General features: G+C 42.1%; 1 protein-coding gene across 1 annotated transcript; it reads left to right on the top strand.

Annotated features, from left to right (window-relative positions):
• The first annotated feature begins 3,926 nt into the window (after positions 1-3,926).
• On the top strand, positions 3,927-19,510 carry LOC115551136 (probable polypeptide N-acetylgalactosaminyltransferase 8). Its single transcript, XM_030366690.1, has 11 exons — positions 3,927-4,090; positions 5,180-5,474; positions 5,553-5,719; positions 5,984-6,170; positions 8,596-8,793; positions 8,905-9,019; positions 9,150-9,335; positions 9,565-9,702; positions 18,887-18,979; positions 19,064-19,234; positions 19,371-19,510. The coding sequence occupies exons 1-11, from the start codon at positions 3,940-3,942 to the stop codon at positions 19,488-19,490; spliced, it is 1,821 nt and encodes a 606-aa protein (XP_030222550.1). The 5' UTR covers positions 3,927-3,939; the 3' UTR covers positions 19,491-19,510.
• Positions 19,511-27,834: the final 8,324 nt, after the last annotated feature.

Genomic DNA, 27,834 nt, shown 5'->3' with positions numbered 1-27,834 from the left:
CTGCCACCGTCCAACAAGGGCCCATCTCAGAGGAAGCAGATGAACCAGACACTCTGATTATAGGAGACTCAACCATCAAGGATATAACCGGTAAGAAGATCAAAACATGCAACTTCCCATATGGAATGGTTAGTGATATCAACCATAAACTAGCCAAAATCATATTGGAAAACCCCAAAATCTCACAGATTATTGTGCATGCAGGATTTAATGATATTCAAAGAGAACAGTCAGAACTTCTGAAGAGGGTTTACACTGATCTATTGGATACACTGGACAAAATACACATCAACTCATTCATCAGTGGACCCATACCAGCAGTTGACAGGGGAATAAACAGTTTCAGTCGTCTACTTGCACTGAATACATGGCTTTCCAGAGTCTGCAATGAAAGAGGAAGGGGCTTTATTGACAATTCCAACTTATTCTGGGGGCGCAAATATATTTTCAGAGCAGATGGCCTACACCCAAACAGGTTAGGTTCAAAACTGTTGAGGGACAATCTTCTCTTCTCGCTTTACGCACAGGCCATAATCTTGCCATGGTCTGACGCACAGGCCACAATCAGAGCACAGGTTGAGAAGAAGCGAGACTACAGCCTCCCCCACACATCTACTCTGCCACTATCTGAGACACAGATAGCAGACAGCCCACAGACCTTGAAGAGAGACAACAGCCCGCCCGACGCCATCAACACTGTGCCTTCCCCAATCGCTGATGCTGGCTTGACGAGGAACGGCCACCCCCCTCCTCTGCATTACAGACCAAAGACCTTGAAGAGAGACAACAGCCTGCCCGACACCTCAATACTAATGCTACTAGACCTCAGTGCTGCATTCGACACTGTAGACCATACAATACTTTTGGACAGGTTAGAAAACTGGGTGGGGCTTTCAGGCACAGTCTTAAATTGGTTCAGATCCTACCTACAAAATAGGAACTACTTTGTTTCCATCGGCGACTTTGTATCAGAATCAACCAACGTGATGTGTGGAGTCCCACAAGGTTCGATCCTAGGACCCTCTTTATTCAACATCTACATGCTCCAGTGGCGGCTGGTCGTTTTTTAAAGTGAGGGAGGAAGGACTGCGCGCTTGGTTGCCATTGGCCTGCTTGCACTGTTGGTGTATGGTGGCATAAGAATGTGAGACTCAAGTTGTTTCAGGGTGTTTTGGTGAACTACAAAATAGAAGGGAGGGAGTTATGTGAACAAAATGTATACAAAGCCACCAGTGGGATCACTGTAATTTGAGAAGGAAAGGATGCATAGCATATTAGTCAAATCAGGCCTACTATTGATTTGTAAAAGTAAATAAAAAAATCTGGGCCTATCATTGGGCCTATTTTTGCCCTCACTGACTGAAGTTATTTAGCTATGTTTATTTTCAGTTACAATTGCTTGTAATGCTACCAGTAAGTCATGCGTACCTAGCAAACCATGTAGCACTCACAACACTGACGTTGCCATTACTTCTGGTGACCTTGATTTTGGGAAGTGGTCTACCTCTTTCTTTGGTCGCTAACTTAGCACTATAACTGAATGAATGGAATGCTTTTTGTAATACGTTAACAATGTCCAATTTCCAATGTTTCCATTGTGCATTTAGGATCTCGCTATCGCAGATTTAACTTGCTCTGCGTCTCTCAGACTGAGCACCGCGGCAACGCAGACCGGGTTTGTTATCGACAGCGTTGCCAGGTTGGGCAGATTTCCCGCCCAATGATAATTCTTCCAGCCTAACATGGTTAAAAGTATCCCAATTGGGTGGGAAATCGGACCAATCTGGCAACACTGCTCAACATCCAGGGATCCTGCTTATTGGTTCATAGCGCAAACGGATAGATTTTTGCGCGAATCAGACCCCTTAAGGTCCCACCCACTCAGAGGAGGATTTTCCTCCTCTCTCCCATTGAAACCCATGTTATCCACCGGCCGCCAGTACTTTCGGGAAAATGAATGGGAGTCAACGGAGGCGGAGGGAGGACGTTCCTCCCTGAAGTAATTGTCAAAAGGCGATAGGGGGTGCTAATGTCCCTTTACCCAGGGAAACGAACATTATATATTCAAAGGCAATAAAGTAGTCATATTTAAGGGCATTAATTCATTACAATAGTCTGGGCAATCTACATTTTTTATTCTCAACAATGTTAGGGAGGATCTTCCTCCCTCTCCTCAATGGAGAAGCCTCCACTGACATGCTCCCACTAGGGCAAATCATGCATAATAACAATATTGACCATCATTGCTATGCTGATGACACGCAAATCTATGTATCGCTATCACCAAATGACTATCGGCCCATAGATCTGCTGTGCCAGTGCATTGAGCAAGTGAAAGACTGGATGTGCCGAAATTTCCTTCAGCTAAATGAGGATAAAACAGAGATAATTGTATTTGGTGCTAAAACGGAAAGGCTTAAAGTAACCCAACACCTTCACTCTCTGTCCCTGAAAACCTCAATCAAAGCCAGAAATCTAGGGGTTATCATGGATTCTGATTTACATTTCGAAAGTCACATCAAATCAGTTACAAAATCTGCATATTATCACCTTAAAAATGTAGCAAGACTTAGAGGGCTCATGTCCACCGAAGACTTACAAAAACTTGTACATGCCTTTATCACTAGTAAGCTTGATTACTGCAATGGTCTCCTTACAGGTCTCCCAAAACAAACTCTAAGGAAGCTTCAGCTTGTTCAGAATGCTGCTGCTAGAGTTTTAACAAAGACCAAAAAATTTGAACATATTACACCAATTCTTAAATCGTTACATTGGCTTCCTGTAGGTCAGAGAATTGATTTTAAAATCATGTTGCTAACCTATAAATCCCTACATGGTTTAGGCCCAAAATATTTAACTGATATGCTTCCACTACATAAGCCTTCTAGAACACTAAGATCTTCTGAGACCAATCTGTTAATTATCCCCAGAGTAAACACGAAACATGGGAAAGCAGGATTTAGTTACTATGCAACAAATAGCTGGAATAAACTCCCTGAGGATTTAAGACTTGCCCCAACTCTGAGCACCTTTAAAACAAGATTGAAGACTTTTATGTTTGCTTTAGCTTTCTGCTAAATCTTAAATACTTTACCTTTATTTTACTAAAATGCCTTTTTAACTTTCCCTTTATTTTCTATTTTTACCAGAAAAATACATGATCTGATACCAGAGAGAAAGGTTGCATAAGGGTTAGAGTCCTGAGTTTGTTTGTCCTTTGGTCTGGGCTAGAGTCCTAGAAGCTGGGTTAGAGTCCTAGAATATTGTAAGGCCTTTGGTCTGGGCTAGAGTCCTAGAAGCTGGGTTAGAGTCCTAGAATATTGTCCTTTAGGTCGGGTTGTAGTCCCGACTTGGGTTCCAGAGAGACTGTTGATCTGATCTTAAATACATTGCACTTTCAATTTTACTTACTAAAAAGCCTTTTTAACTTTCAATTTAATTTTCTCTTAAATACATTGCACTTTCTTAAATCAATTTTACTTACTAAAAAGCCTTTTTAACTTTCAATTTAATTCTCTATTTTTACCAGAAAGATACATGATCTGATACCAGAGAGAAAAGATAAGGGTTACTAGGATCCGGGTTGGAGTCCCAGAGAAAGTACCAAGTTCCTTTTAGGTCGGGTTGGAGTCCTGACGCGGATACCAGAGAGACTGTTGATCTGATCTTAAATACATTGCACTTTCTATTTTACTAATTTCTTTGCATATGTTTTCTTTTACTTATCTATTATTTTATTATATTGTATAACAATGTTTATATGTGAAGCACTTTGAGTCTGCCTTGTGTATGAAAAGTGCTATATAAATAAAGTTGCCTTACCTTGCCTTGCCTAACATGGGGCGTTCTTTTATTGTATTTGATCAGTACACCAATGAACAAAACCAGCCTGTTGGTTAGGTTGAATGAAGACTGTATTTGGCCATTGTTCAAGTCACAATGAAGGTTGTGTGGATAAAGCGCTTCCTGCTGATACTGGCTGGAATATGTTCTATTTATTACATGGTTCCATCATTTATTAACCGAGATGGTACCATTGAATCATTTGGACATGGCAGTCATGGAATGGAGCAAAGTGTTAAAGATCTGTGTAAGTGGACTCTTTACATATCTATAGCCAGTGGCGATGGTAGCATTTTGTATGGGGTGGCAAAAGAGTGGCATTATGAAATGTAAGGGTGGTGTGATGTACACGTTGTTTTTGTGGATTATATGTTGTAGCTATATCATTATCACTTCAGCACAATAAAGGTTCTAATCATTATTCTACGTGTTTGACTGGTATGGAAGGCCAATTGAGCAAAAAACGTCTCAGAAATGTCTCCTTCAAAAACAGTTTGTGTTAACACACATAGTTTGGTCTTTTTATGGATGTAATATCTTTATGTGTTAATCCAGCAAAAATTTGCATTTGACCCATGCCACTTAACTTGCAATTAACTTGGTAACATTTATTTTGTGCTCCACAATATAGTTATCTATGCCATTTCATCACTGTTAAGACCAGTAATTAGTAAAAAAGAAAAAAAAAAAGGGGGGGGGGCGGGGCAATGCTATTTTACAAGTTGTTATCAAACATGCAGTAGGTACATTTATTTAAAGCAAAACCCAACAAACAACAAAGCAAATTGCACACAGGAGGCAAGGCACCCCCCCACACACACACACACACACACACACACACACACACACACACACACACACACACACACACACACACACACAGCTAAAAAACATGTATAACTTATAATCGTTTCCTTCATCACTTGAACAATACAAGCCATCTTGGAAGTAATTCCAAGATGGCTTGTATTGTTTAAGGGTACCGGATATACAGGCACCTTTCACAATAAGAGCTAGTACAGTACAGGTGGGGTATTGAGTCAACACTTGATGCCCATATATTCTTCACACTGGGCCTTTAAGCCAACAAGGTGTGGAGGTTAGTGATACAGCCAAATGGAACAGTCATGGCAATTATAGCAGCGGCTTCGGTGGAGCAGAGGGGCTAGCATCATCACCCATATTTCACAGCTGACTGTCAACGCTGTCAGAAATACAGCATATCAAATATATACGTCTATGCTGAATGTGAATGCCTGAGGCATTCTTTCTTGCCTTTCTTTCATTGCCTTTGTTCAGCTAATCACAAACTCCTACATTTTCTCTTGTCGTACAGACAACTTGGTAAAAGATCTCCATCTAAAACAAGAATCCATGCACAAGCTTCTTGAAGAAGATCAGGACAGACAAAGAAAAATAGAAGAAAAAACAATTGGAATGGTCAAAAAGCCTGGAAATAAAGGGAAGAAACTTTTCCCAAAGTCTGCCCTGTTCCAGAACTGGGGTGGAGAGAATTTGTCAGAAGACGAACAAAAAGAGGCACAAGCTTTATTTGAGAAGTATGGATATAACGTGTTTCTCAGCGATCGCCTACCCCTTAATCGACCTCTTCCAGACACCAGGGACCCAAGGTTGACCTTTTTCCTCTTCTCACTGTGTGTGTGTGTGTGTGTCAGCATTTCCTTAAAGTGTTTGTGGTTTTAATCTAGATGCTTAATGAAGACCTACCCAAAGGATCTGCCCAGCATTGGAGTAGTTCTTACCTACCTGGATGAGGCCCTGTCAATCCTCAAAAGAGCCATCCGAAGTATTATCGACCGCACTCCGAAGTCCTTGCTGAAAGAAATCATATTGGTGGATGACCACAGCAGAAATGGTTTGTCTCTTTTTAACAGGTTTATCAGATGGAAGACAACATTACTACTATTCTGTCCAATACATTTTTATGGGAATATATTACGCCACTGTAAATGATTCATGCAAAACTATTTCCCAATTGTCATTAATTTTATTTCGCATAATATATACACAGGTCGTCTCATAGTTTACTAAGGTTATTAATGCGATGCAATTATATTATTAATTCAGCAGTATTATCAATAGCTATTATTTACACAGAGATTACCCCCCTCCCCCACAGACGACCTGAAGCAGGACTTTGACATGTACATCAAGACCATTGAGGACCAGAATCCAGGCCTCCTCATGACCAGAGTGAGACACAGTGAGCAGCTGGGGCTGACCACGGCTAGGATCTCTGGATGGAAGGCCGCCACGGCTGACGTGGTCGCCATCTTGGATGCTCATATTGAAGTCCATGACCAGTGGTGAGGGGGTACCAAGTTACCATCATATGACGTATATAATTGTGTAGACCAGAGATGGACAACTGGCGGCCCGCGGGCCGCATAGAGCCCGCATCCTCACTCAGTTAGTCCCGCACATCATTTTAAGTTAATTTAAGAATTTTAAAAAATACACAAAAATCGAGTTACAGAAAACTCGGTCAAGAAAGAGGAGAAGCAGAGTATCTGTTCATAGAATTCAAAGGCAAACCCATGTGTCTAGTTTGCTACTACTACAACTGCACTGAATATCATGCTTGTTGGGTTTGAGTTCATTGAGTTGTTGCACTTAATGTTGGTGATGATGAAAAATGTTGGCCCTCTTTATCATGAAAGTTGCCCATCCCTGGTGTAGACTCACAAATCTGATTTTGAATGAATACTCTAAAGTCCGATAGCAGATGAGCACCCATCTTGGTGAATGAGGCGTTTCGCTCTCCTTCGCTTCATATCTTTTTGATCCATCATGTTGCTGGAGGGGGATCAGTAAGCTTTTACAGTAATTGGCTACGAACAGCAAACACACACACGGCCAGCACTAGTTTTCTGTAAAAAGGGTCTGTAGAGGTTACCAATTCACACTGTGTAGATTAAGCCGCTGTAGAAATACACATTTTAAATCCCATTCTAGATCTAAGCGGACTGGATTAGATCCTTGAAATAAGCTTCCCTTTTTTAAGGATCTGGGTTACCAGTTGCCACAATGTTGACAACCAAACAATTTGTTATATTTTATATAATAGTTGAATAGTTGGAAATGTGTCAAACCTTTTTAAAAGAGACCTTCGAAAAGATTCGGAGTTATCTGGTGGCCTGTCCACTTCCGGTTGGAATTGTCCCTTGAAATGTCCCTGTTTAAATTAATTAAATTATTTGTATTAATATGTATGCATGATTTGATTTTTAAATGCCATGTTACAGCTCAACAACTCCCTGGCTTGTCAGGGGTGAATGAAATTCAAACCCAAAAGCAGATCAAGTCAAATGATTTATTTGAGGCAGAGCGAGGCTTCGGTTCTATCAATAAAAGACAAACTCTGTGTCTTACAGGAAGAATGCAAAAACACAAATACAGGTACCCCTGTTGACTAAAACAGGGGAAGAATCCAAACAAAGAAGGAAAAGCCAGGTCACTGTCCGAAGAGTAGTCCAGGGGCAGCCAACGGTCAGAACCGGGATAGAGTTAAATTCCGTAACACAAAAAACATTCAGGAACCAAACGGGCAGGCAGGCAGGTAGGAAGGCAAGCAGGCAGAATACAGGGCAATGTAAAATGAGTAGGTCAGCTCAGACCAAATGTTAGAACAAAGTGGCACTGATTGCACAGGACATAGATAAGATAAGATATACTTTATTCATCTCAGCAGAGAAATGTAGGTGTTCCAGCAGCCAGCATACATACACAACACAACACAACACATGTATACAAACGTATCCCACCTAAACAAAACCATGCACACAATACCTAGCCTAGGATAGAAAAAATGGAATGGATGGTCCATGTGCATAAGTAGAAGTAGCTGTTACTCAGAGATAACAGTACAAAATGTGTGCAAATATACAGGTGTTCAAATAAACAGCTGTGCAATAAACGGGTGCAAAAAATAAATGATAAATAATATATAAGCAGCGCAAGCTAAATTAAAATTAATATTCTTCTAAAAAGGGTTATTATAAAGTGCAATTGCAGTAAGTAAAAAAGTATTCCTAAATCTGTCCTTTCTGCAGTTTAGCTGTCGTAGCCTCACACTAAAAACACTCTTTTGTTTACTCACTAGATTGTGCAAGGGATGCGTGTTATCGTCCATAATACTCAAAAATGTCTGTACCATCCTTCTCTCCATCACCACCTCCAGGGACACTACAGCAGCCCTCCTAATCAGCTTGTTAAGCTCTTTAGAGTCACAAGCCCTGATGCCGCTGCCCCAACTGATAAAGAAAATGGCACTTGCCACAACAGACTGATAAAACATACATCGCATTTTGCTACACACATTAAAAGACCTAAGCTTCCTAGCTCTCTACCACCTGCACTTTAAGGTGCAGGTAGGCTCAGCAATAGAAATACAACGATGAACAGGTGAGCAGGAGAAATGGCGGGAAAGAGGCAATGGCAGGATGTACAGATAAGAGGCAGAGTCAGAGGCACAACAAATTAGAGACACATGGTGGACAAAAACACGAAATGACCAGCAGGAGGTCACTGAGTCCAAACAGAGATGCTGACATGGCCCCCCCGTAATTCACACCCTGATTATGTTGTGGAGTATAAATTACAACACAACTTAAACTCATCAGTGGCAAAGGGAATTAAATCACTGGAAAATTATAGCAATAATCTTTTTTTTAAGGTTTGCATCAATAACTTGTTTTTCTATTGGGATCTCAATCTATTTCTGTGCTGCAGGGCTGAACCATTGCTGACGCAGATTAAAGGAGATCGGAAGCTGATTGTGTCTCCAGTGTTTGACAAAGTCAACTACTATGATCTTGAGGTTGTAAATTACATCCCTGCATCCCATGCATTTGACTGGGCTTTGTGGTGCATGTACGAGAGATTTAGGCCTGAGTGGTACAAACTAAATGACCCCACCTTGCCTGGAAAGTAAGTTTCACCTGATAATTGCTTTTCTTGATCTGCATTAACAACATATCTGCATTTCCTCGATCCTAAACAATGATGTGTTGAGCCATGTCATCTGTTTGACCTTTTAAGGAGTCCTTCCGTAATGGGTATTCTAGTCGCAGATCGGACGTATCTTGGTGAAATTGGAGTTCTTGATGGAGGAATGAAAGTATACGGTGGAGAAAATGTTGAGCTCGGGATTCGTGTAAGTATACCACAGGAATACCCAAAGTTTTGTTATTAGGATATAAGTGTCTAAAGACTAGAAGTGATTAACTTACTTACTTATGTTGGGAATGGATGAATTGAAACAATGCCCATTTGTTGATTTGTAGGTTTGGACATGTGGGGGAAGTATTGAGGTTGTCCCATGCTCCAAGATAGCCCACATTGAGAGAAGCCATAAACCATACATGCCAGACTTCTCCATCGCAATGAAAAGGAATGCTTTGAGGGTAGCAGAGGTTTGGATGGATGACTACAAACACAATGTCAATCTAGCCTGGAATCTGCCCTTCAAGGTAAAGTTTAACCTAAAAGGTCATGCCAATTTAGACAACACAATGTCGAGTGTATTGTGTATTGACTTTTTTTTTATTGATTTGGTTAAGAAGAAATGTGGGTGAAACAAAACAATACTTTACAATGATGTCCTATTTGGCTGAATTGATTAAGGTTAAGACAGAAACACACATTATTTGGCTTTACTGATGAAGGCTTATGATCAAACTAAACGCTTTTGTTCTGCAGGATCACGGTATTGACATTGGGGATGTGTCAGAGAGAAAAGAACTCAGAAAAAGGCTGAATTGTAAACCTTTCAAGTGGTACCTTGACAATGTGTATCCACTGCTGGATACCAAGGACGATATCCTGGCCTATGGAAAAGTGAGTTGTCTTAACTATATCAGGGTCAGGATGGAACATGTGGACATTTTTTGATTTATAGGGCCCTATTTTAACAGTCTGAAACGCAAGTGAGAAGCGCCGAGCGCAAGTAGCTTTTTGGGTGGTTCTATGGCGATGTTCTAGTTTACCGGCGCAAAACTGACTCTTGCGCCCGGCGCAAATCTAAAAAGGGTTGGCCTGAAGTAGCCTAATTACCCGTAGGTGTGGTTTTGGCGTAACATGCAATAAACCAATGAGAGTGCCAGCTCCGATCCCCTTTAAGAGCCAAGAGCGTATTTGAATCTGACAAGTTGATATTTTGACAGCGCGTCTGCGATCAGTCTCCGATGAGACAGATGGACATGAATTTCAAACTTCAAATGGCTCAGTTTATGGCCAAATAATATGGCCTAATTCACACATGGAATAAGGTTTTCTTCCACAACTTCAGAAATACTGAGTCCTCAAATATATTTCGGCAAAGAAAACTTAACACACATATGATATGCGGTAACTGTGGTTCTATTTAATATGATATACGCAATGTAGCGACTAGTATCCAAACGAAGCAGTCGCTGAGAGGCTGAGTGTAGGGTGTAAGCTGATTGTCCGACGCGCTGTACTAAACAAAATATCCACTGAGATCCGAGATTCCGTTTACCGGTTTTTTATTGAAAAAAGTATGACAACTTATCATAACGTGTTCAAAGTATGAAGAATATCGATCACAGCGATCTAAGCAAAAACAGCGGTCAACAAAAAATATGACCTCCCAGTAAGTAACTCACCCTCTCTTTCCTAGTTACTTCCGCCCGCACCAGCGTACCTGTGATTATATTAACTAGATGTTACCGCCCATATGATCGTAAACCAATTACTGTGATATCAAAATAAACAACAAAAGTTACGAAATATAACAACCAAAATAACCCAAATATAAACCACGAAATTATCTATTTCCATTAATAAACACCTTCATGGCTCCTACACACCAGCCCCTAATTATTAAGCTATCACCCAATAATTATACACAATACGAGTCATGAAATAATTAAAACTAAACAGTCCACATAATGAGATTACATTCCTTGTCTTGTTCCGTCCTCATGATCCTGTGAAAAGGTCAGTCAGTAGGGCCAGAGGTTACCAGCACATAGCCCTGTGATCTGTGTTCGCCACAGTCACTATCAGTCAAGTGTCAAAAATAAGCTCGAGGTCTAGGTATTGTCATCCCTAACAGCCTCCCCACATCCAGCATCGGCCTCCTGCAGCAGACAGACCTTGGTTATAGGCCGGTTCAGGCAGCTACTCTTAGTTTTGATGCGCACCTGACGCACAAAGCCCCTTCTATCCGGAAAGGTTTGTAGGACTCGTCCTATGACCCAGGAGTTACGAGGTGCTGTGCTGTCCACTATAAGCACCAGATCTCCAGGAACAAGGTTGCGCTTCACTCCTGACCATCTCTGCCGCTCCTGCAATTGAGGCAGGTACTCCTTAACCCATCTTTTCCAGAACAGGTCTGACATGTACTGGACCTGCTTCCATCGCCTGCGTGCGTACATGTCGGCCTCCTGGAAGACTCCTGGTGGCAAAGATGGTAATGCCTTCAAAAGCAGCAGGTGATTAGGCGTCAATGCTTCCAGGTCATGAGGATCCATGGAAGCTTTTGTAATCGGTCGGCCATTGATAATGGCTTCCACCTCACAGAGAACTGTATGAAGGCCTTCTTCATCCAAACTTTGCACATTCAAGGTGGAGTTGAGGACTTTACGGACTGATCGAATTAACCTCTCCCAAGAACCTCCATGATGGGAGCCAGCTGGGGGATTAAAAGTCCATTTTATCCCTTTCTGAAGGAGGACATCATTAATCTGTGCCTGATTCCACTGCTCAATGGATGTTTTCAATTCGTGTTCTGCTCCCCTAAAATTCGTCCCATTATCTGAGCGCAATTCCCGTACTTGACCACGTCTTGCTATAAAGCGTCTGAGAGCATTTATGAAGGCGTCCGTGTCGATGGAAGGTGCCACTTCAATGTGGATTGCTCTTAACGCCATGCAGGTAAAAATTTCCCCATACCTCTTAACAACACTTCTTCTGCTCCTCACCTCGAAAGGTCCAAAATAGTCTACTCCTACCCGTGTAAATGGAGGTTCATCTGGAATCACCCTTTCAGATGGTAAGTCTGCCATTAGCTGAGACACTGGCTGAGCATTCAATCGTCGACAGCTCAGACACTTTGACAGAACACTCCTTATGGCTGTACTAGCTCCTGAGATCCAGTATTTCTCACGCAGCTTAGACAACATGTGGTTTCGTCCACTATGTCCCACCTCTTGATGGACATGTCTCAGCAGAAGGGTTGAGATATGTAAATCTTTTGCCAGTATTATGGGATGCTTAGCTTCTGCTGGCATAGATGACCTTCTGAGCCGACCACCAAGTCTTAGAACTCCATCCTTTATTAGTGGGCAGAGTGTGTGGATGTGACTATGACCCTTGACACTTTTGCCTTTTTCCAGCATGGAGAACTCCTCTGGAAACCTCCTCCTTTGACTGAACTTGATGATCTCTAGCTCCGATTTCTCCAACTCCTCCACTGATAAACAACTTGAAAGCATCTTTCTCTTGAATGTTTCCATATCCCTCTCCAATGAACGTCGTTGTTGTTCCATATCCAACGCAGATTGTGCAAGAGCCATATTCAATTGTCTCCTCTTCTGGCAGAGAGATAAGAGCCAAGTTTTAAATCTCAAGATCCAAGCTACAGACTTTCTCAGATGGATCCAAGAGCTGAAGTGGTGGATCATGCGAGTTACTGCATCAGCCTCCTCACTGGCCTGTACAGTATTCACTGTGGCTTCCTTCTTGACCTCAGGGTCATCTGCTGGGAGTCGATGAACATTCTCAGGGTTGACAGGCCACTCATTCTCAGGTTGAAGGAGAAAACGAGGCCCTGACGCCCATGTTGCATCCTTGAGAAATGCATCGCCTTTAACACCCCTGGAGGCGACATCGGCTGGATTACTTGCCGTTCCAACATACCTCCACTGAGAGGGTTGTGAAGCCTTGCGAATTTCTGTGACTCTGTTGGCAACAAAGACTCTGAACCTGGATGTCTCATTCCTGATATATTTCAGCACCGAAGTACTGTCGGTCCAAAACACAGAGTCTTGAAGATGCATGTGCAGCTCTTTCTTCCACAAGATATCAATGCGACTGGCCATGGTGGCAGCGATGAGCTCCATTCGGGGGATGGTAGCAGGTTTCAATGGTGCCACCCTTGCCTTTCCCATGACAAAAGCACTGTGCACCTGTGAGTGTGCATTTCGTGACAGCAGGTAAGTCACTGCTCCATAGCCATCCTCGCTTGCATCACAGAAATGATGTAATTGTGCCGTAGTCACTTCACCAAAGTCCAATGGTTTCAGACACCTCATGATGTTGCATTTCTCCAAATGGAAAAGTTCATCCAGCCAACTTGTCCACTCCTGAGCCACGGTCTGGGGTATGACATCATCCCAGCCAAGTGCTCTCCTACACAGATCCCTTAAGATCTTCTTTGCGGACAAGACGACAGGACTCACGATACCAAGAGGATCATAGATGGAGCCAACTGTAGAGAGGATTCCTCTCCTAGTGAGTGGTCTGTCCTTAACAACAATCTTGAACTTAAAAGTATCAGACTGAATGCACCACTCCACACCAAGCACTCTCTCCACAGGTGGCAAATCCTGGTCCATGTTCAACATTTTCATGTCTTTAGCTCTGTGCTCTTCAGGTATTGCAGTTAGAACATCACGCCTGTTGCTTATCCACTTTGTGAGTCGGAAACCACCTTTAGCACAGATCGCGATGAGCTCATGATAAAGAGACACAGCTTTCTCCTCTGAAGCCACAGACACTAGGCAATCATATACATAAAAGCTATGTAGGACCTTATCCATTGCTTCCTGGCTGAACTGTCCTTTGTTGTCCTCTGCACATTTCCTGAGGGCAAAATTGGCACAGCTGGGAGAGGACGTTGCCCCAAAGAGATGCACCAGCATCCTGAAGTCCACATGATCTTGACTTAAATCTCCAGCAGGCCACCAGAGGAACCTCAATAAGTCAGCGTCCTCTGGTGGTACCCGGACCTGGTGAAACATTGCTTCGACGTCCGCCATGATAACCACTGGTTCTTTCCTGAACCTGCTCATCACTCCAATCAGCGAACTTGTAAGATCTGGGCCCTGTAAGAGTTGAGCATTAAGTGATGTTCCTTGGAAACTTGCTCCACAGTCAAAAACAACCCTGATCTTCTTCTTTGTAGGATGGTAAACACCTTGGTGCGGGATGTACCAAACCCTGCCATCACTACGTTCCAAATCCTCTTCAGGCACCCTTTCAGCATAGCCTTTGACAACAAGATCATTCATGAAGGCCTTGTAGTCAGCATGAAATGAGGAATCCTTCGGAAGCCTCTTCTTCAGGTGTAAGGCACGCTGCTCAATGATTTTCCTATTATTTGGCATACTAACGTCCTTATTCCTCAATGGCCGGTTGATCTGATAATGACCACTGACCTGCTTTGCTGAATTTGCAACCAGCTTCATGAACTTTTGTTCTTCTCTTGACATGCCTGGCCCTTCCTCCAAGCTGCATTCAGGGAAGTCTGTCTTAAACTGCTGCTGCCAAAGTTCGTCCAAAGTCACAACTGATACTCTGTTCACTGTTAACTCTGGCTGCTCACCGTCCACTGCATCATCATTGTCTTCTCTCAGCGGCCCATTCACCGTCCAGCCCAGCATTGTCCTGATTGCATAGGGTCCATCTCCAACACTGCGAATCACTTGCAAGGGTTCCAGGGCTTTAGCGACATTTGTCCCAATCAACAGCTCAATCCCTGCATCAATCTCAGGCAAATGAACATGCTTCAAATAAGGCCATTTCTGAATATCACTCTGTTTTGGAATGTTTCCCTTGTGAACAGGCATGTGTGCTTGAGTGTAAGCCTTGGGCAGCTCACAGAAATGCTCCCCAGTCAAGCCAGCCACTTCCAGTCCTGGCACCATGTGGCTGCTCACCACTTTCTCTTGGCCCATCGTCCGTAGGAGAATGTGGACTTTCTTTCCTGCAATATTGAGTTTTTCTCTTAAAGCTTCTGTACAGAATACTGCAGTACTTCCTGGGTCCAAGAAAGCATAGGTAGTGACAATCTTACTGCCCTTCTTGGACTTAACTTGCACTGGAACTATAGGAAGTTTGCAGTCGTGATCACCAGCCCCTTTAAGCCCACTTGACATCAGAGCGCTGTCGACGGACACCTCTGATTTCCTCTCAGCTTGGTCTGAGACTTTGTCCTTTTCTTTTTGAGGAATGTGAAGAACAGTTGGATGTTTGAGACCACACTTTGTACAGGTAATCCGTTTTCTGCAAACTTTGCTGATGTGTCCAATACACAAACAGCCAAAACAGACACTCTTCTCTCTTAAGAAGCCTATCTTCTCTTTGTGTGTCTTCTTCCCCAACTGTGGACACGAATTCAAAGCATGTCCTTTTCCACAACAGATGCATGTCCTCCTAGCAGACTCGATATGCTCTTTTCCTTTAGTTCCAGGCTGAGTTCCGTTTATCGCAGGGGCTACAGTGGTGGCAAAGCTGGTTCCCTTAATTGCAGAACGAGTTTGTGGATTAGCCTTGTTCACTCCTCTATTAGTCATCAGTGATGGTGCGTCCTGTATGTTTCCAAACACTGGGTCTGTTAGAATCCGTACTTGTCTCTCTATGAAGTTTGTGATGTCAATGAGTGTAGCTCTCCGACTGTGCCTTTCCTGTAGTTCACAGGCTGCAGAACGCCACTTGTCCCGGAATTTGTATGGCAATTTTTTTATGATGGTTAGCATGTTAGCCGGGATGTTCAATTCATGCAGATATTGCACCTCTTCCATGACGTTACAGCAACCTCTGAGAAAAAGGCTGTAATCTCGAAGAGCCTTTACATCCTCATTCTTGATTGACGGCCGTGAAAGAGCTTTTTCCATATATGCGTATGAAATCCTTTGCTCATTCCCAAACTGCTCCTTTAATAACGCTTTTGCCTTAGCATATCCTCTCTCAGGCTCCATATGCTGGCAGCTTCCGATCAGTTCTTTGGAGTGACCCCTTGTGTGCTGTTCCAAGAAATACAGTCTGTCACTGTGATTTGCAGTGTTCCTCTCTACACCGTTCTCGAAGGCCTTTACAAATGCATGATATTTTAATGGATCACCATCAAAAATTGGTATCTCCCTCTTAGGCAAAGATGAAAGGCATTGCTGCTGTACCAACAGTGATGTTATTTCATTTTGTTTGCTCATAATGCCAAACATATTGCTTTGATCTTCATTTGGACCAATATTTACATTTAAGGCATTTCCATCTTGCATTTGCATCCCTTCTTGAGTACTGTGATTCACTGCATATAGGTTGGATTCATATGAATGAATTAACTGAGATGGATTTTTCTCCTTAGGTCTTGATCCTGCATCCAGATGAATATAGTTGTATTCATGTTGTGAGCTTTGTGGTGCAAATGACTTTGCTTTCGCACTGAGGGTCTGTGTTTTTCCTTGTCCTTTTTCCAGATAGGAGTTCATTCCATCTGAGCGCTTTGACACAGAGGTTTTCCCACTTAAGATGCTCCGAGACTTGAGCACATTCAGTTTAGCCATGTTTGCTGCAATTTCCTCATCCAATTTAAGTTGCTCCTTCTTTTTACGTATCCGCTCCTCCTCCTCTTCCAGTTCATGTTTGTCTTTTAATAATTTTTGTCTCATCCTTAAAGCTGCCAAGTCAGCCTCTGCTCTGAGACGTGCAGAAGCAATACTGGAAGCAACAGACTCTCTTCCTGTAGCAGAGTTTTGTGATTTAGACGCTCTGCTTCCCACATTTGACACACTGTCATTTGGTTTTACGTTGTCTTGCAGATCATCTGTATTAATTATGGAAGCAGCCTGTAGCTGTGTTTCTTCAGGTGCTGGAAGAAATACCTGTTCATTCATTTCACCAGAATCTTGATCATGTAACACAAGTAGTTTCTCTGGTTCATTCAACCACTGCTCAACGTCTCTTTGAAATGTGTTGCTGTAGCCCATAATACTAGAAAACCATTCATTATGTTTCCTCTGTTCCTCCTCAGGGAGTAAAGGAATCAGCATGTTATGTGACTTGGTGGCATTTCCACACTGTTCAGTTAAACTCTCCAAAAGAGATTGTACCAGTGAAACATTTTCCTTTTTCTTCATGAATGATTTAATTTGTGGTATGAACCTTTTAATTTTATTCACACTTATTTTCCTTTCACTTTGAAGCTTTTCAATTTTGCTGTACAAAGCCTTTGCAGTGAGCTAGAATGCCTTTTCCCACTCTCCATTTCAGAACTTGAAGCAACAACACTCTTTTGACTCATTTTCTTCTTTCCAGTTCCTTTAATACATTTGTGCATCCAGACACGTCAACAGATTCAAAAAAACGTCTCGCACATGAGCAGAGCAGCGGCAATTTCAAAGAGACAGGGGGAGATTCGTCATCTGACGGATCCACACAATCATTGACGCGATCGGTATGACCAACTCTCACAAACCGGTGTTCATTCATAAAAATGTCCCCAATGGACGAGCATCAGCATACGGTTATGCAATCCGCATTCCTTCCAATTAGTACACAGCGTAATGCGCACACCAGCAAGCCTACCTCATGGCTTTTGAGTGCGTCTCCCGAGGTTGTAGCCTAATGATTCAAAGTCAGTGTCTCCCTCCTTCTTTTATCTCCGATGATCCTTTTTCCCTTTGATCCTTGATCCGTCCGGAATTGCTTTCCTAATGCCGTTTTTTGTTGACAAAATGTAGCGACTAGTATCCAAACGAAGCAGTCGCTGAGAGGCTGAGTGTAGGGTGTAAGCTGATTGTCCGACGCGCTGTACTAAACAAAATATCCACTGAGATCCGAGATTCCGTTTACCGGTTTTTATTGAAAAAAGTATGACAACTTATCATAACGTGTTCAAAGTATGAAGAATATCGATCACAGCGATCTAAGCAAAAACAGCGGTCAACAAAAAATACGACCTCCCAGTAACTCACCCTCTCTTTCCTAGTTACTTCCGCCCGCACCAGCGTACCTGTGATTATATTAACTAGATGTTACCGCCCATATGATCTTAAACCAATTACTGTGATATCAAAATAAACAACAAAAGTTACGAAATATAACAACCAAAATAACCCAAATATAAACCACGAAATTATCTATTTCCATTAATAAACACCTTCATGGCTCCTACACGCAATACATTATAAACATCGTTTCTTATCAGTATTGCATGCATTATCGTTATCGACTTGTGCTCCTAATAAGCATGTGTCCCCCCGTTAATATACATTGCCATGAACTGTATTATGCGTTACGTGTTTAGTTTGCGTGTGTTTAAACAGATGGACGCACACACGAGCGCACACATTCATTAATTATTTTACACATACACACGCGTGCGCCCGCATTCATTCATTCTTTTTAACACTCACTCGCGGCAAAACAATGTTTTCTCACAATCAAATACTCATCAATCCTAAAAGTTATGGGCATGTACACGATGTCTGTGTCAAGAAAATATGTAATATAACTTATTACCGCTGTATCAGCTGTAATAGCTGTAATAGCTGTAAAAGCAGAAGCAAAGTGTGTGCGTGAGGTGCACAAGCAACATTATGCATGCGCCCTTAAAATAGCATCTGAACAACGTGCCGCTGACTTTAAACCAGGTATTTCCTGGTTTGTTGCGCAAGTGGTTTCTGAAACTGCAAAATAGCACCAGGGAACGTTTGCGCCAGAACAAGCCTTCTCCTTTCGCCGAACCGCCCCTTGGGGCGCAAGATCATTCCCTAATTAACGACATGTGGCGCAGGAGGGAAAAGAACGCTCTGCGCCAGTTGCAAACTAGCAACGACCAGTGATTAAGTCAATTGCGCCAAATGCAAGATAGGGCCCATAGAGTTATTCTGAATCATCTCTGATGGAAGAATCATTATGATGATATATCAGAAGGTATTCCTCTTGAACAGTACTTCTATTTGTCTTTATTTTTTCTTTTGGCCAAAGTACTTAGGCGTACTGAATGCAGTATCAAGCATTTGAATCAAGTTAAACATATTTCTCCCATATTTAGCTGAAGAACCTCGATGCCAACATGTGTTTAGACCAAGGTCCAGTTCCAGGCCACACACCAATTGCCCATGTCTGCCACTTCTATGCATCTCAAGTAAGTCAAAGGATGTACTATTAATATGTTGGATGAAGTATATGATTAAACTGAATGTTGTTCTTTGCTTTAATTTCTCATCAGCACACATATTTCCGAGAGACTGGTGAGCTTTACATTGGTGGGATCAAGTCCCATAAATACAATGCTAATCGCTGCTTGACGGACGATGGCAACAAAGACAATGAGCCTGGCCTGAACGACTGCCACCAATCTCTTCAGAAAAGAATTGGAATCTACTGGGACTTCACCCAGGTACATATAAATCCAGGGTATTCTGGTTGTGAAAGATGCAGCAGAGCAAGATTCGATTTTCGCTGGACGGAAGAATTGTACAATAATGACACACAGTGTTCCCTGATGTATGGCTGTGTCTCGCTTTCTTTTTCAGGGTAAAGAATTGAAGAACAAAAAGACCAGTAGATGTCTGGAAATTATGAATAGCAAACTTGTGGTACAAGTATGTACGGGCCAAAAATGGGAAATCCAAAATGTTATCAAACCTTTCTAAATAAATATTGAGGCTGTGTATGACTGTGTACTATATGGATCAATTCTGTAATATAGGAAAAATGCACAGATTTCACTTCTCCAGAACCGAATGCAACCGCGTTGACGATTATGGTTTAGCCTATGTAAACTAAACTATTCCAAAGGAAATAAAAGTAAAAGGGCAATAATTGTTTAATAAGTATTTTTTAACTTTTACTTACCGCTAGGACTCTATCGCCCTGCAGTTCCTAATCAGTACACTAGGCCCTATGGCTTTCAATTATCATCTTAACGGTCCAGTGTGAGGAATTTAGTAGCAACTAGCGGTATAAGGTTTCAAACAACTATGGTGGCCCCGTTTTGGCCTGTATTGTAAATCCTCTAAATACATAGGGCATTTTGGTGATAGGACAGCGCATAATCCTGTCTTTACTGACTATATGAGTCACGTCCGAGAGAGAATTAAGTGTCTCCTACACATACCGTCACGGTTTGAATGGAGGTGTTGGGCTCTCTCTGGCCAGTGGTTATTTTTTGTCAGAGAGGGTTATGCTTCTTGGATACTTAGTAGTTTAACACCACAGTGTGGCACAATACATGTACACTTTGCTTTCTACAGCTCACAAATGTATGGAAGCATGTAGAAAAATTCAAATGGCAATGCAATTTGACATTTGCAATTCAAAAAGTCATTACATTATGCAATTGACAATTCATTGTGCAATTTAATAATGTGATTTGTAAATACGTTATTTAAAGTGTCTTTTAATAGCCTATGCAAAGTGACAATGAAATCCTCAATTAAATTTGCAAAAGTTATAACAATAAAAATAGAATTACATTTTGTCAAATTTTTCGAGTTCCTGTATTCAAATTGAAAAGCTATAGCGTCCCCGTGATTGCAATGCACTTCGCCACGCTCCGTTTGTTGCGAAATTCCAATTATATTTCAATCCGCAAAACGCTTTGCAAAAGATTTTGCAAAACGGCATTCTTTCCTATGCCTAGCATTATGCAACCATAGTAATGACGTGAAAAAGGGCGGAAACGACGGTCCCGGAGCTACTGCGGGAGGCCTCGCAGCTCTAGAGGAGCAGCGGGATGCAGGGTCCGAAACAGCGACCAACATGCCTGCACCGGATCGCACCGGAGAAGGGTGCGCAAACCGGTGCGCGCCCTTATTGTAAATCATATAACGCGATTTACAATAAGGGCGCGGTATTGGAAAGAAAGGGCCGTGTGCTAGGTTGTGATGATCAGCTGGTCTGCCGAGAAAGTGACGTAGTTCCCGCCCAGACGCGATTGGCTGATACGTTTTGCTAAATCTTTTGCAAAGCGTATTGCGGATTGAAATGGAAATTGCGGATTCAAATTGGAATTTCGCAACACACAGAGCGTGGCAAAGTGCATTGCAATCGCGGGACGCTATAGCTTTACCATTTGAATAAAGGAACTAACATTTTTTTACAAAATGTTATTTTATTTTTATTGTTATAATTTTCAAAATTTCATTGGGGATTTCATTGTCACTTTGCATATTAAAATACACTTTAAATAACGTATTTACAAATTACATTATTAAATTGCAAATTGCATTGCCATTTGAATTTTGCTACATATATGATTCCATACAAATGGGTCGTAGCCATGGGGACAACACTGCTATGGGGAAGAGGAACCACTCCCCATGTAGCTTTAAAGGGCTTATTTTAAATTCATAAAAACAAAACAATTCAAATTTCCCTGGGATTATACACTGATTAAGACATACTTATGAATATCAAATTTTTGCCCCGTCAATTCCGCTGGATGCCACTTCTTAATTCTACACACAAAATGATAATCAGTTTATCAATGAATAACTTTAAAGGTAACTGAAGGTCTGTGTATAAAGCCTTCTTTATTGTTATTGACTCTAAAACTCTTGTGGAAACTGTTACACAACTAAAGCCATCCACCTGTTGCCTTGATTCTTTACCTACCAACCTCTTTAAGAATGTTTTTGACTGCCTAGCAATAGACATATTGCAGATAGTTAACAACTCTCTCCAGTCAGGCAACTTCCCAAAAGCCCTGAAAACTGCAGTTATTAAACCCCTTTTAAAAAAGCGGAGCCTAGATACCTCTATTATTAACAACTACAGACCAATATCAAATCTGCCCTTCATAAGTAAAATCATTGAGAAAGTTGTCCTCCAGCAACTTAATCACTTCCTGGCATCAACTGGTTGTTATGACACCTTCCAATCAGGATTTCGACCCCTGCACAGCACTGAGACCGCCCTCATTAAAGTTGTAAACGACATCCGTCTTAACACAGACTCTGGCAAAACCTCAATACTAATGCTTCTAGACCTCAGTGCTGCATTCGACACTGTAGACCATACAATACTTTTGGACAGGTTAGAAAACTGGGTGGGGCTTTCAGGCACAGTCTTAAATTGGTTCAGATCCTACCTACAAAATAGGAACTACTTTGTTTCCATCGGCGACTTTGTATCAGAATCAACCAACGTGATGTGTGGAGTCCCACAAGGTTCGATCTTAGGACCCTCTTTATTCAACATCTACATGCTCCCACTAGGGCAAATCATGCATAATAACAATATTGACCATCATTGCTATGCTGATGACATGCAAATCTATGTATCGCTATCACCAAATGACTATCGGCCCATAGATCTGCTGTGCCAGTGCATTGAGCAAGTGAAAGACTGGATGTGCCGAAATTTCCTTCAGCTAAATGAGGATAAAACAGAGATAATTGTATTTGGTGCTAAAACGGAAAGGCTTAAAGTAACCCAACACCTTCACTCTCTGTCCCTGAAAACCTCAATCAAAGCCAGAAACCTAGGGGTTATCATGGATTCTGATTTACATTTCGAAAGTCACATCAAATCAGTTACAAAATCTGCATATTATCACCTTAAAAATGTAGCAAGACTTAGAGGGCTCATGTCCACCGAAGACTTACAAAAACTTGTACATGCCTTTATCACTAGTAAGCTTGATTACTGCAATGGTCTCCTTACAGGCCTCCCAAAACAAACTCTAAGGAAGCTTCAGCTTGTTCAGAATGCTGCTGCTAGAGTTTTAACAAAGACCAAAAAATTTGAACATATTACACCAATTCTTAAATCGTTACATTGGCTTCCTGTAGGTCAGAGAATTGATTTCAAAATCATGTTGCTAACCTATAAATCCCTACATGGTTTAGGCCCAAAATATTTAACTGATATGCTTCCACTACATAAGCCTTCTAGAACACTAAGATCTTCTGAGACCAATCTGTTAATTATCCCCAGAGTAAACACGAAACATGGGAAAGCAGGATTTAGTTACTATGCAACAAATAGCTGGAATAAACTCCCTGAGGATTTAAGACTTGCCCCAACTCTGAGCACCTTCAAAACAAGATTGAAGACTTTTATGTTTGCTTTAGCTTTCTGCTAAATCTTAAATACTTTACCTTTATTTTACTAAAATGCCTTTTTAACTTTCCCTTTATTTTCTATTTTTACCAGAAAAATACATGACATTTGCTGAGGTTGTTTGTTGTTTGCCTTTGGTTCTGGGCTAGAGTCCTAGAATATTGTAATAGATTGTCCTTAAGGTCGGGTTGTGGTCCCGACTTGGGTTCCAGAGAGTCTGTTGATCTGATCTTAAATAACTTTCAATTTAATTTTCTCACTTTCTTAAATACATTGCACTTTCCTTTTTAACTTTCCCTTTATTTTCTATTTTTACCAGAAAAATACATGATCTGATACCAGAGAGAAAGGATAAGGGTTTGAGACCAATAATCACTATATATACGAAATATACGAAGAATGTGTTTAACTCTTTTGAGAAGAGGTGTATAAGGGTTAGAGTCCTGAGTTTGTATAAGGGTTAGAGTCCTGAGTTTGTTTGTATAAGGGTTAGAGTCCTGAATTTGTATTTGTATAGGGGTAAGAGTCCTGAGTTTGTATTTGTGTAAGGGTTAGAGTCCTGAGTTTGTGTGTGGGTGGAATTCTGAGACCGAGCTCCGTGGGAGACGTTTCCAAGTTCTGTCTGGGTTAGAGTCCTAGAATCTGGATTGGAGTTCCAGAGAAAGGACCAAGTTTCTTTAGGTCGGGTTGTAGTCCCGACTTGGGTTCCAGAGAGACTGTTGATCTGATCTTAAAAATTGCACTTTCAATGTTACTTACTAAAAAGCCTTTTTAACTTTCAATTTAATTTTCTCTTAAATACATTGCACTTTCTATTTTACTAATTTCTTTGCATATGTTTTCTTTTACTTATCTATTATTTTATTTTATTGTATGACAATGTTTATATGTGAAGCACTTTGAGTCTGCCTTGTGTATGAAAAGTGCTGTATAAATAAAGTTGCCTCGCCTTGCCTTGCCTTTATAACCAAGGAATAACATTTAGCCACCAACTATAGTGGAGCCAGGGATTGCTGACTTGTGGATGTTTGACGAGGTCAAAAGCATCCAAAGATTCATGGAATTGTCTCCTAGCAACCTGTGTTTGTGCTGGGAGCCTTGTGTTCGGTTTGAGGCCCAGGTTTTAATGGCGAAAGGATCTCAAAATGAACATTGATCGCCTGGCCGCAGCACACCTACAACGCACCAGAACCGTGAGCTGCACCGACAAGAGAGGATCTTTAACGGTACGGCCACAACAAACGCGTTACTCGCGTTAGGGGCGTCAAAATTCTGCATTTTTGCATAGGGAACCATTGGTATAGGCGCGTAGACGCGTTACATGCGATGAAGCGTCGCGTTAGGGGCGTTACACGCGTCAGACACACGTAATTACGCACGTAAACGCAGTAACGCGCCCAACGCGCCAACGCCCGGAGTTCAGAAATCTGAACTTTCAACGCTCCAACGCGTGACGCTTGGCCGCGATAGCCAATCAGCGTGGAGCTTGACCCGACGTCACTGGCAGAGAGTAGTGAGCTTGGACAGAAGCATACGGCCGACATCTTTCTTTATTCTGGGTGGAAATAGTAACATAGTTATGCTATTAAATGCGTTTATGGAAACATTTTTAGCGAGAAATGTGCATTTTACTTTCATAATGTTCGCTCGGTGAATGTGAAGGATGTTTGGTTTGATAGTTATGACGAAGACGGAACGCTCCGTTCACTTGCATGGACAGAGTCTCTGGATGCTAAGCAACCTCAACGTCTTGGCGGACTATTTCTCTGCTGATCAACGCTACGAATGCTGGAAACACACCAGACACACCATGTGAAGTTATTCAACCCGATTATTGTTATTTATATCAGAGATTATTTAATCAAACCCGATCTAAGCTCTATCACCCAAACACGGCGGCGTTTGGGTTTCCTACCTCGGCTCGGACTCCAGCGCAGCCACGGCCGACAACTATCTTTATTCTGGGTGGAAATAACATAGTTACGCCATTAAATGCGTTTATGGAAACATTTTTAGCGAGAAATGTGCATTTTACTTTCATAATGTTCGCTCGGTGAATGTGAAGGATGTTTGGTTTGATAGTTATGACGAAGAGGGAACGCTCCGTTCACTTGCATGGACATGGACTCATCTAGCTGCGTTGGCGCGTTGACGCGTTGGAAGCGTTGAACCACAACCACCACACAATGATCAAGCGTCAGGTTAGGCGCGTTACTCGCGTTATCCAACGCGAGTAACGCGTTTGGTGTGGCCGCACCGTAACTCTAAAGTTAGAACTACTGGGTTAGGCTTCACACTCTGTATTAGCAATATTTAGCTTTCTCAAGGACAAATTAAACATTGGACAAGTATTGGCCAGTATTGGACAGCTGTATTACAGCTGTATTACTGCCATTACCACTATTATTTTTGCGTTAACGTTACTGGTTGATCAAATTGGATTGCAGCACCAGGTGAAAGAAAATGAGAAAAAGGGGGAATCTGCAAAAGATTATTTGCACGCATTTGGTCACCCTTATTAAATTGTCACGGCAGTTTGACATCCAAATAAGATGTGCGTTTCTTAATTGAACATTATGAAAGTGGTTATCAGGTAGGTGTGTCAACGTTTGCCTTTGGATCTCTCATCCAACTTTTGAGGAGGATGTTTGGCGACACCAAACATCCTTGATGGAGCGAAGTTTATCTATCATGGTCCGATTCAATATTGATCAATTATTCCTACAGTGTTGTTTACGGTTGAAGAACAGTGAATCACTAGCCTGAGAACCAGAATATTGAGAGCTATTGTTTTATTTGCTCTAATTGCTCATATGTCTGGCCCCCTCCCGTTCGTTAAACTACTAATCATACTATGGCGAAGGCATTACCCACCCTGCTCTCCCTCAGGTTGGCTTAGAGACTGACAATGACCCCCAACCTATCCATATAGTTGTGTTGTCTAAACCTATCAAAACAGTTGTGTTACCTAAAACTAAGTAAAAAGTTATTCTGCCTATATCTATCCAAGCCTTATCTTAACCGCACTCATTCAATCAGAGATAGGATTTGTGATTTAATGAATTAATAAATGAACCTGCAGTCAACCAGATTTCCAGCAGGCCTATCCCTGGTCAGGCCACCACAACCACTTATCTAATGTGATGAAGGTTAGATGCGATGACTGTTCTAATTTTGGGCCCTATGGGAGCAACGTTAAGGCATTTTCATAAATAACCAAGATTGTTGCTGCTGATGTGCTCCTGATATGTCAATTGTTGGTGATCATTTGGATAAAGGTGTGTGTGTGTGTGTGTGTGTGTGTGTGTGTGTGTGTGTGTGTGTGTGTGTGTGTGTGTGTGTGTGTGTGTGTGTATGTGCGTGTGTCTGACTCGTGTTTGTGCAGAGGACTCGATGGGAGAAGCAGCAGAAGGAGCAGCGGGAGGAGCAGCTTCGTGTGGACTCTGCGCTCTCGGCTGTGCTGCTGGAGAGACAGCAGGGCCGGATTCACAGGATGCCGAGACAAGAGCTAGACCAGACCAACGCTCAGCTGGCCCAGGCGCAGAGGCAGCAGTCAGGGGCTCACTATCCCACTCGTTTACAATGAACCACCAAGTCCCTAGATCAGTATCTGAAGCCAGAGCTCAAATCTGTTTTCATGTTTTACTTCCTTTTGCCTCAAAATCCCAAGATGTCTGCTGTAGAATAGCTGTGTGAACAGGAAACACAGCGCAACACGCACACCACAACAACAGACTGGTATTTAACCATCTATTGTATTTGCACAGCATTAATCTATTGCTCAATAACCCTACCTGTGGCTGCTATCACTACCACTTGAACACCCTACACTTCACACTTTATTGCACCTCATTACTTTTTATTATTATTGATGCTGCTACTTACTTATTTATTTTTATACTATTTTATATTTTTTATTTTATATTTTTTAATTCGTTTCTTTTCATATGGTTTCTTATATTTATTTATTTAATCTTGTACTGTTGCTGCTATGTGAATGTTGAGGAACCAAGCCTAAGAATTTTACTCTTGTGTACTCTACAATAAGTTCTCCCATAAAGACTCGATCACCGATAAGTATGAACAGGATTTATTTAAATAACGACATGGGAATATTTTGCATGGTAAATCTTTGGCATGAGCCTCGTCACTGATCCAGGGTGACGTGCGGACTCGGCGTATCCTGCCAGGACTAGCAGGGGCGGAGCCTTCCCCTGGACAAGTAGACTGAGGCCGACCTGGTGGTGGTGGGGTGGATGGAGGTGCGTCGAACGAAGACCTGAGCAGCAAAGACATATGTTAGACTACTCTTTATAGAGCAGGTGTAGGCAGGTGATTGGTAGCTGGTGATTGGTGGCCAGCAGCGCGTGATTTGAGTCCTCCTGGTAGAACTACCAGCAAGCTTAACATTTCTCCCATAAAGACTCGATCACCGATAAGTATGAACAGGATTTATTTAAATAACGACATGGGAATATTTTGCATGGTAAATCTTTGGCATGAGCCTCGTCACTGATCCAGGGTGACGTGCGGACTCGGCGTATCCTGCCAGGACTAGCAGGGGCGGAGCCTTCCCCAAAAGAGAGGACGTAGGCCTTCGCCAGAAGTAGGAGATAACTCGGCATGTCCTGCCGGGACTGGCAGGGGCGGAGCCGACCCCAAAAATAGAATAGCGAAAGGGGGTAATGAGACCATACATACCCGCGTAGAAGAAGTGGACAAGGATCTATACTGCTTCTGGAAGATAAAAGGCATACCCAATATACGACATATTAAGAGTCAATCATACATGCCGTAAAACGATAAGCTTAAAACCGTCAGCGAGATCGATGAATCACGTAAAAGCAGTCGACTTAAAATACCTCAGCGAGATCAATTAAAATTTAGAGCACTCTGCAGCTGTTACGCAGCGAGCCACGAGTGCTTTCGTGC

The sequence above is a fragment of the Gadus morhua genome, chromosome 9 (assembly GCF_902167405.1).
Source record: "Gadus morhua chromosome 9, gadMor3.0, whole genome shotgun sequence".
Lineage (NCBI taxonomy): Eukaryota > Metazoa > Chordata > Actinopteri > Gadiformes > Gadidae > Gadus > Gadus morhua.
Note: the sequence above shows the minus strand (reverse complement) of the source record. Positions and strands in the feature narration are given on the sequence as shown.